At 57.5% G+C, this 16772-nt stretch overlaps 1 protein-coding gene across 1 annotated transcript in view; it reads left to right on the forward strand.

Annotated features, from left to right (window-relative positions):
• RHOBTB2 (Rho related BTB domain containing 2) overlaps positions 1-15286 on the forward strand; it is a 16954-nt gene extending 1668 nt beyond the window's left edge. Inside the window, exons 2-10 of the mRNA XM_056119012.1 lie at positions 3145-3346; positions 3965-4068; positions 4568-4753; positions 5810-6825; positions 7146-7264; positions 9131-9281; positions 12631-12719; positions 13181-13286; positions 14282-15286. Coding sequence (XP_055974987.1) covers positions 3155-3346; positions 3965-4068; positions 4568-4753; positions 5810-6825; positions 7146-7264; positions 9131-9281; positions 12631-12719; positions 13181-13286; positions 14282-14499 — 2181 coding nt within the window. The 5' untranslated portion in view covers positions 3145-3154 and the 3' untranslated portion in view covers positions 14500-15286. The remainder of the gene's footprint in view (positions 1-3144; positions 3347-3964; positions 4069-4567; positions 4754-5809; positions 6826-7145; positions 7265-9130; positions 9282-12630; positions 12720-13180; positions 13287-14281) is intronic.
• The last annotated feature ends 1486 nt before the right edge of the window (positions 15287-16772 follow it).

The raw sequence follows: 16772 nt of genomic DNA on the forward strand, positions 1-16772 counted from the left end.
CCCCCCCCCACACACACACACAGCTCAGGGTAGCCAAGAAGCTGTAGTGGATGGAGGTTGGTCAGGAGCTCAGCAGACAGGAGGGTGAGGCAACTGTGAAGAAAAGCTCAGAGTCATTGAAGGGGAGTGCCAGACGAAAGGGAAGTTGAGAAGCCCAGGGAGTGGGTTTGATCATCCAGTAGGAACAATGATCCAGTAAAGTTGGCAATGTTCTAGAACAAAAAAAATCACCTTACAGCTGGCATCAGCTCGCTGCTTTCAGTGCAGGAACCTGGTTTCAGACAGGTCAGCTTCGACTAAGAGTTCTGCTGACTCAAGTGGGCCAGTCTGTATCTTAAGAGGGATATAATTACATATAGATATGTAATCTGGCATTATATAATACCATATTACATAAGAAGACAAGCACCTTTTTCTGCCCAGACTCTGTAGGCGCGAACTCGCCAAGTCTTGGAGACTTTCCCTCCCAAGACTTCATACCCATTTTCCGGAAAGCAGACTGATGCCCGGAGGAGGAAGCGATCATTCCTTACCTAGAAAGGACAATAAAGGTTGCCAGTCGGGCGGTTGGGACAGGGGTAGCAAGGGTGGAAATGAGAAAAAAAAATGAAAGGAAGTGGGAGGATGTGGAAGGACACTGCAGGGGCTATTGAGGAGTCCTGACAAGCACCAGGCCCAGTGCCGCCCTGCTGGTCTCGTGCCTAAACTCACAGTACAGTGCTCATCGCTGCCCTACTTGTTGAGGAGCTGAGCTCTGCTTAACCCTAGGTGGGCAGGAGCAATAGCACAGCGGGTAGGGTGTTTGCCTTGCACGCGGCCAACCCAGGTTCGATTCCCAGCATCCCATATGGTCCCCCGAGCACCACCAGGGGTAATTTCTGAGTCCAAAGCCAGGAGTAACCCCTGAGCATCACAGGGTATGACCCAAAAAGCAAAAAAAGAGAAACAAAACAAAACAAAAAAACCCTAGGTATCTGTGTGGGCTTCGTCAGACTCACTCATCCTGAGCCAGCCTGACTCTGCTCACGCCGTGGCCTTGTCCTTGCCTTCACGAGGCTGATTTCGGCGCCAGCATCCCTCTTCCATACACTCCTCGTCCCCACTTCTACCTTCAGACTGATGCGCCACTAGAGTCAGAATTTAAGAAGTTCTACTGACTCATGGGTTTTCATCTTTCTTCTCTAACACATGCATATTGGTATTGGGGTTTCCATGGGATTTGTCTTCCAGTTGATGAAACAGAAACACCAGTCCAGACGTTAACTCCCAGTGGGAATGCTTCTCGACCTGAGGCCTGGACGGTGAAAGTGGAGTCCCAGGCCCTTGCCATGAGCGAGCTGGGAGGAGCCAAGATGGCGCTTAAAAGTCCGGCTGCCCACAGGGGCAGAGGGGAGGGCTAGAGGCTGGGGGAAAGGAGGGAGGCCGACAGTTGCCCTGGAGCTTTGGGGTGGGACCTGCCTGGAGACCCCCTACTCTTGCAGGGTCCAGAGCCGGTACAATTTCAAGAAAGAGAAGGTGCTTATCTCATTGAAAAGTCCTTGCCTTACTTTTTGTCCAGGCTGCTGAGATGCGCGCCCTCGGGCAAACCCCAGTTGCCAGCATTATTTGGGCATTTCAGCTCTGCATCCCTGCGTGCGGGCATCCAGTTACAGCACCAGCGGGAAGGAGCTGCTCTGCTGGCCTGGACCTTGGGCTGCCTGGGTGCAGCCTGGGGTGCAGATGGGGGTAGGGGCGCTGTGCTCATCCTTCTCTAGCCCGGGGTGGGGCCTCCTGCTTGCTGTGGCCCCGCTGAGCCGATTGCGGGATGCACAGGGATTGTGAACGGTGGCCATCCCGGGAACCCTGGCACGACCAGCTTTCTGGCTAACCTTGCCTTGACCCCCCTCTCCCTCTCATCCCTTCCAGGTGGGTACATGCCAGCTGGGGGCTGCCAGCCAGAGCCCCTCAAGCTGAGGCCTCCTCCTGGCAACAGCTTTTTGAACACTGACGTGACATTTTGACCACGGAAGGGCCTTCTGTTTGTGCGTTTGAGCCATTCCTCTCTGTGGGTGGACAAACCACTTCCTCTGTCCCATGCAAAAAAAAAATAAAATAAAATAAAGCAAACTGAGGCAGGAATTTACCCAGAAACTCAGGTTTCAGTGCCTGACCCTTGTGTTCCTCTTGCTGTTTCATGACCAGAGCTTGGTGACACCTTGTATGTGTGGGGGGCTGGCGCCTAAACCCTCTTCTTGCAGGAATGGGCAGAGCCAAGGGGGCTACAATTGGCTCCCCCTGCAGCTGAAGGCTCAGAGGGCATCCTGGGTGGCGGGTGGGAAGAGCCACGGGCGGCCGTGGGAGGCCCCTGCTCAGGCGTTGGTCATCCCCAGTCCCATCTCCAAACTGGGTCTGCCTCTGGGCACACAGGCCTGGCACAGGAGAGGGGAGGACCGTGCCCTGCCTTAGGATGCTTCCCCAGCCCAGAGACAAAAACAGAAGGCTTGGCACCTCCATAAAGGGGCTAGGGACTGCGGGGATGAAAGCAGGCTACGGGAGTGAAAGCAGGCTACGGGAGGTGAAAGCAGGCTACAGGGGGTGAAAGCGGGCTACGGCTTGGAAATTCCCCATCAGGAAGAGCAAAGCCAAGGGGGCGGCCAAGAGAGCTGCCCCCAGCTCCCACAGGTCCATTAAATTTTAAAGTGACCCAGCCCTCAGGCATGCCGGGAAGGGGTGGGACCTCGCCCTGGGCGACTCTGCAGCTCTCAGCTGTTTGCCGCCGCCTTCACCCTGTGCTGGGAGGAGGCAGCGAGCGAGCGAGCGGGATGAATGAGTTTCCCCTCAGATTCTCCTCTTTCGAGGAGCCGGGTCCAGAGCGCAGGCCTGCCTGGCCTCTCACACGCCCCGTTGGAGGATGGTGAAACCAGGAGGAAGACAAATACTCCTGGGGGAGTGCTCCTCAGCCTGAGCGGGCTCCGGCTTCTCTCAGCTGAAGCGGGACCTTGCTCAGTTATTGCCCAGAAAGTTGCAGAGAGTGGCCGCTCCTTTCCCGTCCCCGTGGCGTCAGTGCTTGGAGGCGGGTTCCCTGCCCAGGAGTGGGGCTGGCCGGGGCCGGGATTGTGCGGTACGGGCGCGGGCGCCACCTCCGCCGTTTCTCCTCTCCCGCAGGTTCCGATTAATGGATTCTGACATGGATTATGAAAGGCCAAACGTAGAGACCATCAAGTGCGTGGTGGTGGGGGACAACGCTGTGGGGAAGACCAGGCTCATCTGTGCCCGGGCCTGCAATGCCACCCTCACTCAGTACCAGCTGCTCGCCACTCATGTGCCCACGGTGTGGGCCATCGACCAGTACCGGGTGTGCCAAGAGGTAAAGTACAAGGGCGCGAGATTGGGAGTGGGGGGCATGCCATGCTCTGGGGTCCTTCCCAAGCCCTTGCCCCATGTCACCAAAACGTGGGCCTCCCTGCTGAGTTCCTGGAAGCTCCCTAGAGGTGGGGTGAGATGGGGTGACTGAGGAGGAAGGAGCTGACCTGACAGAGGTCAGAAGTTAATGATGCTGAGGCCACCCCAGGAGAGTGACCTTAGGTGGCTTAGGCTTGGCATGATGGTCCCGCAGCCTGGGGCCTGACCTGGACTGGGGTCCAGCATATTCTATACTCCTGACCTCAGGAATGGTGGGGTCGGGGGAGAAAGGCTATGGGAGGTGGAGAGCTGAGAGCAAGAAACTGCCAGAGGCTCAGCGGTAGCTCCCTCAGAGGGTCCGTGCGCCCCCACCAGCCTGCCCTCACAGCCTGCTGCCCTGGCTCCTGCATCTACAGGGACTACGCCGGATCACGGTGGTCCCGGAGACGCCACTAGCTCTGGCCCTCCAGTCACTGGGCCGGCACTGCCGTATGTTCACTCATAGGTATCCTAAGTTCTGTTGTCCTGACTCCTCACCCAATCCCTGTCTCCCTATCCACGTCCCCCCCGCCCCAACACACAGGTGCTGGAACGATCTCGGGATGTGGTAGATGATGTCAGTGTCTCCCTCCGCCTCTGGGACACCTTTGGAGACCACCACAAAGACCGTCGCTTTGCTTACGGGAGGTAGGGAAGGACTCTGGAGGCCTGCAAGGCCGGGCCTGGGGTTTGGCTGCTTTCACGAAGATTGGGCGCCTGTGAAATTGGAGCAGGAAGGCAGGAGTGGAGAACAGAGTCAGCAGCCTCCTACGAGAGCAGCACGGGGCGGGGAAAGAGCCCAGGCTTGCAGACAGGATGCTGGGTTGAACCCCAGCCCTGCCACTTCCTAGCTCTGTGATTTCAGACCAATTAGAAGACTGTTCTGAGATGTTTTTTCTTAGCTATGAGGTGGCAAAAATGGTAATTTCTAACTCACAAGATAGCCATGAGGTCAAAACAAGGGCCGTTGAAAGCTCTAAGATGCTAAATTCGAGGAGCTGTTATGATGCTGTGTAAGTCACACGGGCAGATGCAGGTGACTCGATGTGGAACACGAGTGTAGGGGTGAGGGTCATGCGCATTCTTCTTCATTCCAGGGGTGGGAACCTTGCTTTCTCTGCCCCTAATCTTCCTGTCCTACCCCCAGGTCAGATGTGGTGGTTCTGTGCTTCTCCATTGCCAACCCCAATTCCCTCCACCATGTCAAGACCATGTGGTACCCAGAAATCAAGCACTTCTGTCCCCGCGCTCCTGTCATTTTAGTAGGCTGCCAGCTGGACCTGCGCTATGCGGACCTGGAAGCTGTCAACAGGGCCAGGAGACCCTTGGCTAGGTAGGGGAGCTGGTGCCCAGGGAGGGGAAGGAGGAAGCCAGGGGGAGTGTGGGGGTGTATCTCCATGGCTCTCTGCTTTGCCCTGAGACTCCTACTGAGCCATATGCCTTTCTATTTGCAGCAGCCAACATAAGGAACCAAAAGAATGTGTATCCACACCATTCGTCCAACCACTCATCTATCCACCATCTATCCATCCATCTATCCATTTATTTTTCATTCCGTCCACCTACCCATCTATGTGGTTGGGTTCTACGACCTATCGTTCCCTCTACCCACCCATCTGCTTATCTGTCCATCCATTCACCCACTCATCCATGTCCATCCATTCATCCAGTTACCTGTCCATTTATATGTATGTCCATCTGTCTCTGTCTATCCGTCCACCCACCCACCCACCCATCTATCCATCTATCTTTCCTTCCACTCATCTGCCCACCCATCTGTCTCTCCATCTGTCCATTTATTCACTCATCCATATGTCTATCCATCTATTTATCCAATCACGCATCTATCCATCTTTCTTCCATCTTCCTGTGCGTACATTCCCCTCATGTATCCATCCATTTGTTCGTCCATCCATCCATCCATCCATCCATCCTTCCATCCTTCCATCCTTCCATCCTTCCATCCTTCCATCTATTACATGCTATGTGGGTAATGCAGGATTGAGCACAGGATTGAGGAGAAGAGGAAGTTGTCTTTGTGGGAAGGTGCGGGAGGTGAACTGTATGAGAATATGTGACAAATTTGTAACTGTGTTAAAAAACGAATGTGGGACCTTGTGTAATAATTGCCAGCATGATCGTTAGAGCTACCACTGCTGGGAGCAGGGAGATCGTGGACCTGGAGAATACAGAAGGCCTCCCAGAAAAAATGGGGATTGGAGGTGGACCATTGGACTGGTAGGATGTGAGCAGACAGGGGAGAAAGGGGAGAAATTTAGTGACTAAGAGCAGGGCAAGACACGGATCCTGAACAGAGTCCCTCTGGCCTGCGCCCACCGTCCACCCTTTACCACCGACATGAGTTGGGTTTCCTTCCTTTCACCTACAGGCCCATCAAGCCGAATGAGATCCTTCCCCCTGAGAAGGGCCGGGAGGTGGCCAAGGAGTTGGGCATCCCCTACTATGAGACCAGTGTGGTGGCCCAGTTTGGCATCAAGGACGTCTTTGACAATGCCATCCGGGCAGCGCTCATCTCCCGCCGCCACCTGCAGTTCTGGAAGTCTCACCTGCGCAACGTGCAGCGGCCCCTGCTGCAGGCGCCCTTCCTGCCCCCCAAGCCGCCACCCCCCATCATCGTGGTGCCCGCCGCCCCCTCCAGCAGCGAGGAGTGCCCCGCCCACCTCCTGGAGGATCCGCTGTGCGCGGACGTCATCCTGGTGCTGCAGGAGCGGGTGCGCATCTTTGCCCACAAGATCTACCTCTCCACCTCCTCCTCCAAATTCTACGACCTGTTCCTCATGGACCTGAGTGAGGGGGAGCTGGGAGGCCCCTCAGCGCCCGGGGGCCCCCGCCCAGAGGACCCCCGGGGTCACCCTGATCACCACCACCATCACCACCACCACCACGGGCGGGACTTTCTGCTTCGGGCCGCCAGCTTCGACGTGTGCGAGAGTGTGGACGAGGGTGGGGGCTCCGGGCCTGCTGGGCTCCGGGCCTCGACCAGCGACGGCATCTTACGGGGCAACGGGACAGGGTACCTGCCAGGCCGGGCCCGAGTGCTGTCTTCCTGGAGCCGCGCTTTCGTGAGCATCCAGGAGGAGATGGCGGAAGACCCTCTGACCTACAAGTCCCGGCTGATGGTGGTGGTCAAAATGGACAGCTCCATCCAGCCGGGGCCCTTCCGGGCTGTTCTGAAGTACCTGTACACGGGCGAGCTGGACGAGAAGGAGCGGGACCTCATGCACATTGCACACATCGCGGAGCTGCTCGAGGTCTTTGACCTGCGCATGATGGTCGCCAACATCCTCAACAACGAGGCCTTCATGAACCAGGAGATCACCAAGGCCTTCCACGTCCGCCGGACCAACCGGGTGAAAGAGTGCTTGGCAAAGGGCACCTTCTCAGGTAGAGAGAGCTCGTCGGAACTAATCCTGCTGGGGGCTCCTCTGCTCCCCGGGGCCGGATGGCAGGGGCGTTCCCGCAGGTGGAGGTCTGCATCCACCTGATGGCGGTTCCCAGATGTTTCAGCTGTGTGTCCCAGTGATGGGGTGGCTCAGTTTCCAAGACCCTGGGTCTCATACTTGAGAGCTGAGCTGCTGTGACCACCGCAGCTCATGGCTTCAGAAAAGGGGGCTTTGTTCTGATTGTAGCTTCTTGCCCTGGGCTCGCAGTCCCATTGCTACCCACCCATGTCCTCATGCGGTACATCTCCTCCTCCCCGACAGATGTCACCTTCATCCTGGACGACGGCACCATCAGCGCCCACAAGCCCCTATTGATTTCCAGCTGTGACTGGATGGCTGCCATGTTCGGAGGGCCGTTTGTGGAGAGTTCCACTCGGGAGGTAAGGCTCGGAGGGGGAGGCACGTACCACCACTACCTGGCCGCGTTAACCCTGGGTGATAGCACCGGGAGAAGTCGGGGAGGTGGTTCCCAGAGCCCTGCACCATTTTCTAGGTAAAGGGATTCTGGGAACGACTTACCTCCATCATTTAGAAAACGTTTCTGGTATGTTCTCGCCAGCCATCTCAGGCCAAGCGCCTACGCAGCAGGGTGGTCTCACTTTTTTGCCAGAAAAGCAAGGCCCTGTCATGCTACTTGGCGTCCCCAGGGTTGTGTGAGTAGAAAGGGGAGTTTAGAGCTTGAACTCGAGACTGCTGATTCCTTGGCTCTCCACCTTGCACCCTGTACATGCAGCCAACAGTGAGAGGAGACGCAGTTGTCCCCAACGCGGCCCAATCACATGCATAAATGGAAGGATTTTGGGAGAAACTGAGTAGATCGGAAGAGGCCCAGGGGGTGGGCGGGAAGCCGTGGGGATGTGGGGAGCGGGAGGCCCTAAGTGCAGGATACCTGTGGGCAGGTTCCCTGGAAGGAAAGAGCAAAGCAGGCTTAAGGTGGGCTGGCTGAGTGAGCCCAGCAGACTCAGGCCAGAGGGCCCAGTTGTGTGGCCCTTGGCCCAGCTGGGGGGAGGGGAGCAGAGACAGGTGGTGGTGAACTGTGGGCTGTGGGCTGCAGATGAGCTGCAACAGTGATGATGCTTTACAACCTAGGAACTGCCTGGGCCTGGGAGGGGCAGGCCCTGCAGGATCAGCAAAGCCTTCCACTTGTGTCAAAGCAGCAAAGTACAAACAGGGAGCGAGGAAAGGCCCCCCAGGGCCCATTCTCTCTAGGCAGTGCCCCTCCAGTTTGGCTCCTTTCACAGTGAACACCTCCTCGGGGCTGTGGGAGGGAGCTCGGAATATGTTGTGCTGGAAAACGTTCTCCGAAGTCTCTTTGCTCCACGCCCGTCTCTGAGCCTTGGCCACGGCGCGTGGTGGCTTCTCTCTGAAACTCCCAGAGAGCTCTCACCGTCCCATGGGACTGTGGGCCTCCTCCACCTCCGAAGGTCATGGGCCCATTCTCTAAGTGGCTGCTGATTTAGGTGGGGACGGGGAGTTTTCCCTTCTGCCAGGTGCCTCCTTCTGTGCCACTCCCTTTGGGAAACACACACTTGGGACTTAAGTGAGAAAGTGGACATCAGGCAGGGTGGCCTGATGTCAGGGGACAGCAGATTGGGACTTGCAGGGCTTCAGGGGAGGAATGAGGAGCCCAACACTGGCCAAGGCCCAGGCCTGGGATTTGAGTGCCTCCTGATTGTCACAGTCTCGGGATCAGGATGGGGACGGGCCTCGTGGAGAGGAATTCCCGAAGCTCCACGGGCCATTGCTTCTCAGCCCGGCTCAGCTCCGCGGAAGCCAGCCTGAGAAGAGCTCCGGCCGATTCCCAGGGCGGCACGGGGAGACTCGCGTCTGATGAGAAGGCAGTTTCGGTTGCGGCACGGCTCGGAGGAGATCCCATGGGCCCAAAGCAGTGACTCCGGGCAGTCAGAGAGAAGCGGCGGGTGTTGGCTTTGATCGGCCTCCATCCCGCTCTCGCGGCTTCCTCAGGACCCAAGGGGCCCGGGGAGGTCTTAGAAACTGAAAAGACTCGTCAAGCGTCCTTCGGCCCACAAGGGCTTCCAAATGGTGTGGAGAGCAGCCAGGGCCTCTTGTTACAGCTGACGGGGCCCCGTGTCTCCTGGGGAGACAGCTGTGGGGGTCTCTGGGGCAGGGGCAGGGTGACCTGTCTGAGTGGGATGACTGTGGGGTTTCTCAGAACTGAGTGACCCGTCCTGGGTGGGGTTGGGGGGAACCTCACCGTATGCACCTCCCCATCCCCCCCCACACAGGTTGTGTTTCCTTACACGAGCAAGAGCTGCATGAGGGCGGTGCTGGAGTACCTCTACACGGGCATGTTCACCTCCAGCCCCGACCTGGATGACATGAAGCTCATCATCCTGGCCAACCGCCTCTGCCTGCCACACCTGGTTGCCCTCACAGGTAAGTAACCAGGGCACTCAGGGGCCTCCCCGCGGAAGGCAGGGAACCCCAGGAGGGGAGAGAGAGCTTCTCCGCCCTGCTCCTGTGGGACAGGTTGCCAGCAGCCAGGGACCAAGCTGACAGAGAGTGAGGCATGCTGGTACACGCCAGGCTGGGCTGAGGACTCGGGTGAGGTGTCAGGGAGAGGCTCTCCTGGAGGGGTTCCAGCCCCTCCCCCACCAAGGGAATCTCCAAGCAATGTGAGAGAGAGGTGCTCAGTCTGCATGGCCTCTTCCTTGCTGAGGACTCAAAGCCGGAGAACACAATCCCTGTGCCCTTGGCTTCTGCTTCTCTTCTTCTCTTTTTGCCCACCTCCTCATCTTCCTCTTCCACCTTCAGCTTTGCTTTCTTTTTTTCTTCCAGAAACAGAAAAACAAATATTCACCTGCCACTCTCAATTCTTTGAAAAGATTGTGAGAACTGAGCCGATTCCAGGGTTCTTGGGATTGGGGAGTTGGAAGGAGGGCAGGCTGGTGGGAAGAGGGGGTGGCAGGAGGCTGGGGAAGGGGCCCTGCAGATGAAGGGGTGCTCCCATTGGTGTTGGCAGCTGGCGTGGGGAGGTGTTGCTGTCAGAGCCTGTCTTGAGGCTGGTATTCAGGTTCATGTTCTTTAACCGGAGGCAGAAGGTTTCCGGTACTGAGTCAGGGTCTCAGGAAGGAGTCAGTATCAGGGGTGATTCAGATGGAGGGAAACAGTAATCTCTGAGGAGAAATGAGTTTTAAAGCGGGGCCTTTGTCATATGCAGTGAGAAGGCAGAGTCATTGATCAGATCTGGGATATTCAGCGTCAGGCGACGGAGGGGTCGGGGACCCCAGCTGGGCGCACAGAGGACTTGAGGGCAGGGATGAAGAGACAGGCCCTCCCTGGGCATGTACGATGGTCCACACTCTTTTTTTTTCTTTTTGGGTCACACCCGATGATGCACAGAGGTTACTCCTGGCTCATGCACTCAGGAATCACTCCTGGCGGTGTTCGGGGGACCATATGGCATGCTGGGAATTGAACCCAGGTCAGCTGTGTGCAAGGCAAATACCCTACCCGCTGTGCTATTGCTCCAGCCCCGGTTCAGACTCTTGAACCAAGTGTTTCAATTTTAGAAAGACTGAAAAATTAAAAAAAAAACTGTATAAAGATGTTTTTTATTACTTTGTGGCATCATGACATGATGGCAGAATCTAGCTGACTAGGTAAGCACACATAGGCAGTTTTCCAGTAGAGGCCATTAGAAATATTAAGCTGCACGGCTGCACAGATGGGCCCGCCAGCCCCGGGTGGAATGGTTTCTCCCAGGGTGGGTCCGTCCTCCTTGGAAATCCTGCAGGAAGGGCGGTGCATGAGTGTTGCTGCAAGTGAGCAGAAGTTGCTGAGAAGTTTGGCTGGAGTATCTGATGCCCTCCAGCCCTGTTCGGCTTTCTATGAAGTCATTGACTCAAACATAAAACAACTTCATTAAATCTAATGTTTTGGGTTTGGGGCCCCCGCCTACTGGTGCTCAGGGACTACTCCCTGTTCTGTGCTCCACAGACAGTTCTGGTATCACTCAGAGAACTATGCAGGGCTCAGACCCAGACGACCTCGTGCGAAGCGTGTGCCTAGCCCATCTCTCTGCCCCCCACCCCCCACATGAAGACTGTTTCCATGTTAAGTGTGACACAGATTCATGGAACGGGTTGAGCTTAGCAGGTTATTCTGGGTAACGTTCTCCCATGAGGGGCTAGACTCTCACAGGCTCAGCCCAGTGCCACCGGCTGTCCCGTCTAACCATTCGCTCTCCTTCCTTGGCAGGGAACCCTTGCCTGTTATCCTTTTCTTTTTTAAGGGTACCTCTTAGGACCTCACTTCTTTACTCATCTTTGTTGTTTTATCTGGCAAATGTGTATATTTAATCACTAGAACATGGTTTTCCTTTTTTCCCCTTTACATGCTTTTTTTTTCAGTTTCTTTTAAAATATTAAAAAATATGCATTATATTGGGGAAAACCCACTGGAAATTTGGGAACAAGAGCTGTAGCTCAAGTGTTAAAGGCCTGGGTTGATCTCCAGCACCTCATATACCCCCACCCCCTAGCATCACCCAGAGGGGCCCTGTGGGCCCATGAATGCTGTCAGGGGTAATCCTAGCTCCTGAGAACCTCTCAAGGCAGCCCCACAGCTAATTAGCAACAAAAGCTACTGTAGTTTGTCCTTTGGCGGAGTTGTCCACAACTAAGATTTTGCTACTGGCATTTCTGTAGTACATCATAGCTCCAGTAAGCCGATTGTTGGTTCCGAAGGCTAGATCTGATCCACATTCAACTTTCTTGGAATAGATAATGTCAGAGGTTCATGTGTTTCACCAAGAAGAATTGTCTGCTTTTTTTCCTTTTGTTTCGGTTTCTTTGGTTTTGAGCCACATCCAGCAGTGCTCAGGGCTTACTCCTGGCAAGCTCAGGGGACTATATGGGTTGCTGGGGGTCAAAACCTAGGTCAGCCGTGTGTTAGGCAAGTGCCTTACCCACTGTACTTTGACTCTGGCTCCAAATATGATATATAAAATTTGTCATTCCAAACCAGTAGGTTTAATCCATAGTGGTAGTTGGCCACTCCTAGCACACCGAGACATGACTCCTGCTCCTGGCTGTCTCACAGCCCAGCCCGCTGGGACTTCACCATGAGTCCGTCAGGTTCCTTGGTAGAACTTATAGGAGGCTTGAAAAATTCCTCTTAGATGACTGGACAATCCTCCCTCACTTCCCACCTCTCACTTTTCCACTCCACTGGGAAAGCGCTGCTCGGAAGCCAGTTTCCTCACTGGTAGATACCTGCAGCTTCCCATGGCCTTTCCTTGATAGTGAAGCAAAATAGTTTCATCCAAAGCAACTTGCTTAGAGAAATGTAAGAGAGAAATATACGCCCAAGAGAGAACATGGGGGGCTGGAGAGAAATAAATGCTCAAGAGAGAACATGGGGGGCTGGAACAAAATAAGACAGTGGGGAGGGCGTTTGCCTTGCATGTGGCAAACCTGAATTTGATTCCTCGTATCCCCCATGGGTCCCCAAGCACCGCCAGGAGTAATTTCTGAGTGCAAAGCTAGGAGTAACCTCTGAGCCAGGTGTGACCAAAAGAAAAAAAAAACACGCAAAAAACAAGAGAGAGACATAGAGAGACAGACAGACAGACACAGAGAGAGACAGACAGACAGACAGAGAGTGAGCATGGGCTTCTCAGAGGGAAGAAAGCCCGGGGCTTTTCCTTGCGAGTCCCTGCCTGCCTGTGGTCTGCTTGCACGCTTCCTCAACTGCCTCCGGGCTGTGTGTGTGTGTGTCACAGAGCAGTACACGGTGACGGGGCTGATGGAAGCGACTCAGATGATGGTGGACATTGATGGGGACGTCCTGGTGTTCCTGGAACTGGCTCAGGTAAGAGAGCAGAGAGATTCATCTGAGTCCGTGCTGGGCCGTGTCCACAGGCAGCGTTGGCAAAGGGCTGGGCAGTAGGGCAGAGAGGAAACCCTTGTGGGTGGGGCAGGGGCCATGCCCACTGCCTCGCTGGGCATTTGCAGCAGCCACAGGGCAGGGGGAGGGAAGGCTGCTGTCATTTAAAGGACATTGGGCACTTTCATCTGTGAGGTCCACCTGCTTCTTTACCAACATAAAGTCGAATGCAGCTCCTCAGCCTGTGGGAGCGCAGAAGTTCACCGTGGAAATTTGTGAAAAGGACCAAATCTGTGTCCGCTTTGGGCACCCCAATAGCAGCCTGGGTATGGGGGCGGCGGCCAGGGGAGGAAAAGGAGACCCGAGAATGGGGGTGGTGTAGGCAGGAGAGAGGGGGAGGGACACGACGTCCCAGTCACAAGCCCCTTCCGCTCCCCCTCCCCCAGTTCCACTGCGCGTACCAGCTGGCTGACTGGTGTCTCCACCACATCTGCACCAACTACAACAACGTGTGCCGCAAATTCCCCCGAGACATGAAGGCCATGTCCCCAGGTGAGCCTCTTGCGGACATCGCCTGGCTCCGGGGGACTAGTGTGTGTGTGTGTGTGTGTGTGTGTGTGTGTGTGAGACCCAGGACCCTTGGTGGAGGCCTGAGTTTCCTTGGGAGTGGGGAGCAGCTGCCGAGGCTCCCTGCCGACTCTTCCCATCCTGAGCAGCTGGGGCCGCTCTGGGGTCTGTGTTCCCCAGGTCCTGGGCGGGGTGTTGGGCTCGAGCTGGTTAGGACCCCACAGGAGAGAATGCATTGTCTATCGTGACCCCATGCACATCGAGAAAAGAAATACGGAAATGCTTTGTGATGACCTTGGCTGGACACGATCCTGGCACTACCAGCCCAGGAGAAGTACCCTCTGACGGGCCCGGCGACCCCTGTTTTAGTGTGTTGGGTACCAGGGTGATGGGCACAGAGGAGTTCCACAGGCCTCCCTAAACCCTGCCCCCAGGTGTCCTTGAGGTCCTCACCCGCCAGGACCTTCCTCATCTTCTGGGTTGGCCACCCCAGCGGGCACGTGCTCCCACTCTGTACCCCATCCTCCGTGGTGACAGCCCTGCTGGTTTTCCCTGGTCCCCGAGTGCCCTGGTCCTTCCTGCCCCCGCCCTCCACCTGAGTGCAATCCTCTGGGCCCAGGCCTCCATCCCTGACCTTCCTGCGGCCCCCCACCCCACACCTCAGCTCGCCCAGAGCCTTCTCCTCTCGCCAGCTGCCCATGGCTCTGCACCCCGACTTCTCCCCGCCGCCTGCTGCTGCCTCTCTCTCCTCCAGCACACACCAGGCCTCTCTCCGGCGGTGCCTTTGTCCTGCCCGCGCAGTGGACTGCCTTTGTGGGTGGCTGCGGGCAGGGGTTCAGCTCCCTGGCAGGCATTGGCTTCTTGCTGGACTGAAGACCCCAGCAGCCCCTAGGGCAGTTGGGGTGGAGGGTTCCCCCCCCCCCCCAGACCGATTTCCCAGCAGCCCATTGTCTAACCAAGACCTGCTGTGCTCGCTGCAGAGAACCAGGAGTATTTCGAGAAGCACCGGTGGCCGCCCGTGTGGTACCTGAAGGAGGAGGACCACTACCAGCGCGCCCGCAAGGAGCGGGAGAAGGAGGACTATCTGCACCTGAAGCGGCTGCCCAAGCGGCGCTGGCTCTTCTGGAACAATCCCTCGGCGCCCTCCTCCTCTGCTGCCTCCTCATCGTCCCCCTCGTCCTCCTCGGCTGTGGTCTGAGAGCCCCCCGGCCTGGGACCCCGCTGCCATTGTCCCCTCCCCCACCTGGCCCCTGCCCCTCTGCCCCTCTGCATCACCCTCACCTCTTCCAGGGACGAGGGGGACCCACGGAACCAGGACCCTGAGGGCAGAGCGGGTCTTGCCGGCCAGGGCGAGAGGGGACGGGGCCCCGCGGTGCAGAGAGACCCCTTCAGGGGTCCCCAGTCCCAGAGCCGGGCCGGGTGGCCGCTGGCGGTGGCGCTGAGCCTCTGGGTTGGGGAGTCGCGGAGGGGAGCCTCCTCCCCAGACTGAGTCCTGCTCCGCACGCAAGAGTCAGGGCAGAGAGGAAACCGTTAAGAGAGCGGCCCCCACTGCCCTCTGTCTGCCCACCCGACGGAGGGCACCCAGGCCTGAGGAAGCTGGGAGATGGTCGGGCCTCTCCGTGCCACGGAAACGCATCTCTCCTCTTGCACCGACTCGGATGGGAGCTCAAGGCGGAGCAGGGGCGAGGCCGGCGGGGGTGCGGGGCTGGAGCTTAGCATGGCTTCTTAGGCGTGGGGTACGAGTAGCAAAAAAACACAAAACACAAAACCCAAACCCCCGATCAACAACAACACTACCACTGCAGAGACTCTCCCCCTCTCCTCGTCCCCTCCCAGGAGGAAACTGGAGGAGCCCCTCCCCCCACCCCCTTGTGGCGCACATCTTCTTAAAGCTGAGGGACCCCCATGGAGAGAAGGGGAAGGTGAGGTTGCCACCGTCTGTGCCAGCTTCGCCCACTGGGGCTCGGTCACCTGCTGCCCGGCTTTGCCCGCCGTGCTGTGGTCGAGGCTTGGGAGGGGTGAGAGGGGGTTGGGGGGGGCTCTCGGGGATGGGACCCTTGCTCGCACCCCTCAGAGGGGGGCCGTAGTCTGTGGCTGTTGAGCAGGTCAGGCTCAGGAGGGGACGTCGTGGGGTTCAGAGGATGTGGCCTCAGGCAGGCGGGGCTAGAAGGAAAGGAAAGGAGGGAAGCAGGGAGCACCAGCTGGGAGCACAGCCCAGGTTAGGACCGAGGGATGAGAATCAGGTGGGGGGTTGGTGGGTGGGGGTTGCAGATTGGATCAACATGCAACGCCAACAGGGCACAGTGGGTCATAATGAACCCTCTCTCCATTTTTCAACCCAATCTACCTTCCATATCCCTCCCCCCCCCCCCACCACCGCCACCACCACCTCTAGATTGAAGAGACCAAGTCCCTGGGGGTGGGGGTGGGGCAGGGCGGCATCGAGGTCCTGAGCTCAGAGCCCCACTGTCCCCACACCTCAGAAAGCTGCTGTAAGTGGGGACCACCCCAAGTTTGGCTTTAGGACTGGGATGGAGCCAAGCCAGAGACAGGAAATCTTGGCAGCAATCTAGTGGTGCCCACACCAAGACAGAGAATGTTTTAAGGTGAAGCCCCCATCAGCAGCCGAAGGGCAGGCCCCGTGGGGTCTGGCTCAAGCTCACCTTAGGGGAAGGCCCAGCCGGAAGGGCTAGCTGGGCAGCCGGCTTCCTGCTGCCCCCTGCTGGCTGGTGGCCTCCTCCGGGGCGTGGATTATGAAGCCCAGTACTGTGGGCAGTGGTGCAGCTCAGCACCCTGACCAAGGGGCAGGGGGCAGAGTTGGGGAGCGCCAGTGTGCTGCAGGTGCCCCAGGGACCCTAGTGGGAGGGGAGCCAGGACCTAGAGACCGCGGGGGAGGGAACGCTGTCCTTGGCGGAGAAGCCTGACGTGGCTGATGCAGAAAGGCAGGCTGGCCACGCGGCAGGACAGGGGATCCCCGAACGACCCCGCGCCTAAGGCCAGTTTGCCCCTCAGGGACCCACTGCCCCTTCCCCGAAGACGCTGCCGGAGCCAGCCGACACCAGATGGGAGCCCAGCGGACTCTGGAGAGGGCAGGAGCCCCTGTTCCCCGGGGGGGCCAGGGCACGCTAGAGTCCAGCCCCCCAACTACCCATCCCCTCGGGGAACCTGGCTCTGGGGAGTTCAGAGCTAACGGCGGGGCAGGGGGCCCGCCCTGCAGAGCAAGCCTGAGGCTTCCAGAAGGACAGGATAGAGCGAGGCACACAGCAGGACCCGCCCTGTGCTCGCCAGAAGCTGCTGTGGATGGGGAGGAACAAACCACACCTCTTTTTATATAAGGTTTCATATTTAATTTGGTCATGAATTCATAAATACATGAGTATTTTGTACCTAACGGCCTGGTAATATTTGATGTTACCAACGGGCTCCACAGCAAAGGATCAGCCATGGGGTGGGGGTGGGGGAGAGGGGCCC

This window comes from Sorex fumeus, unplaced genomic scaffold, assembly GCF_029834395.1.
Source record: "Sorex fumeus unplaced genomic scaffold, SorFum_2.1 ptg000039l, whole genome shotgun sequence".
Taxonomy (NCBI): Eukaryota; Metazoa; Chordata; class Mammalia; order Eulipotyphla; family Soricidae; genus Sorex; species Sorex fumeus.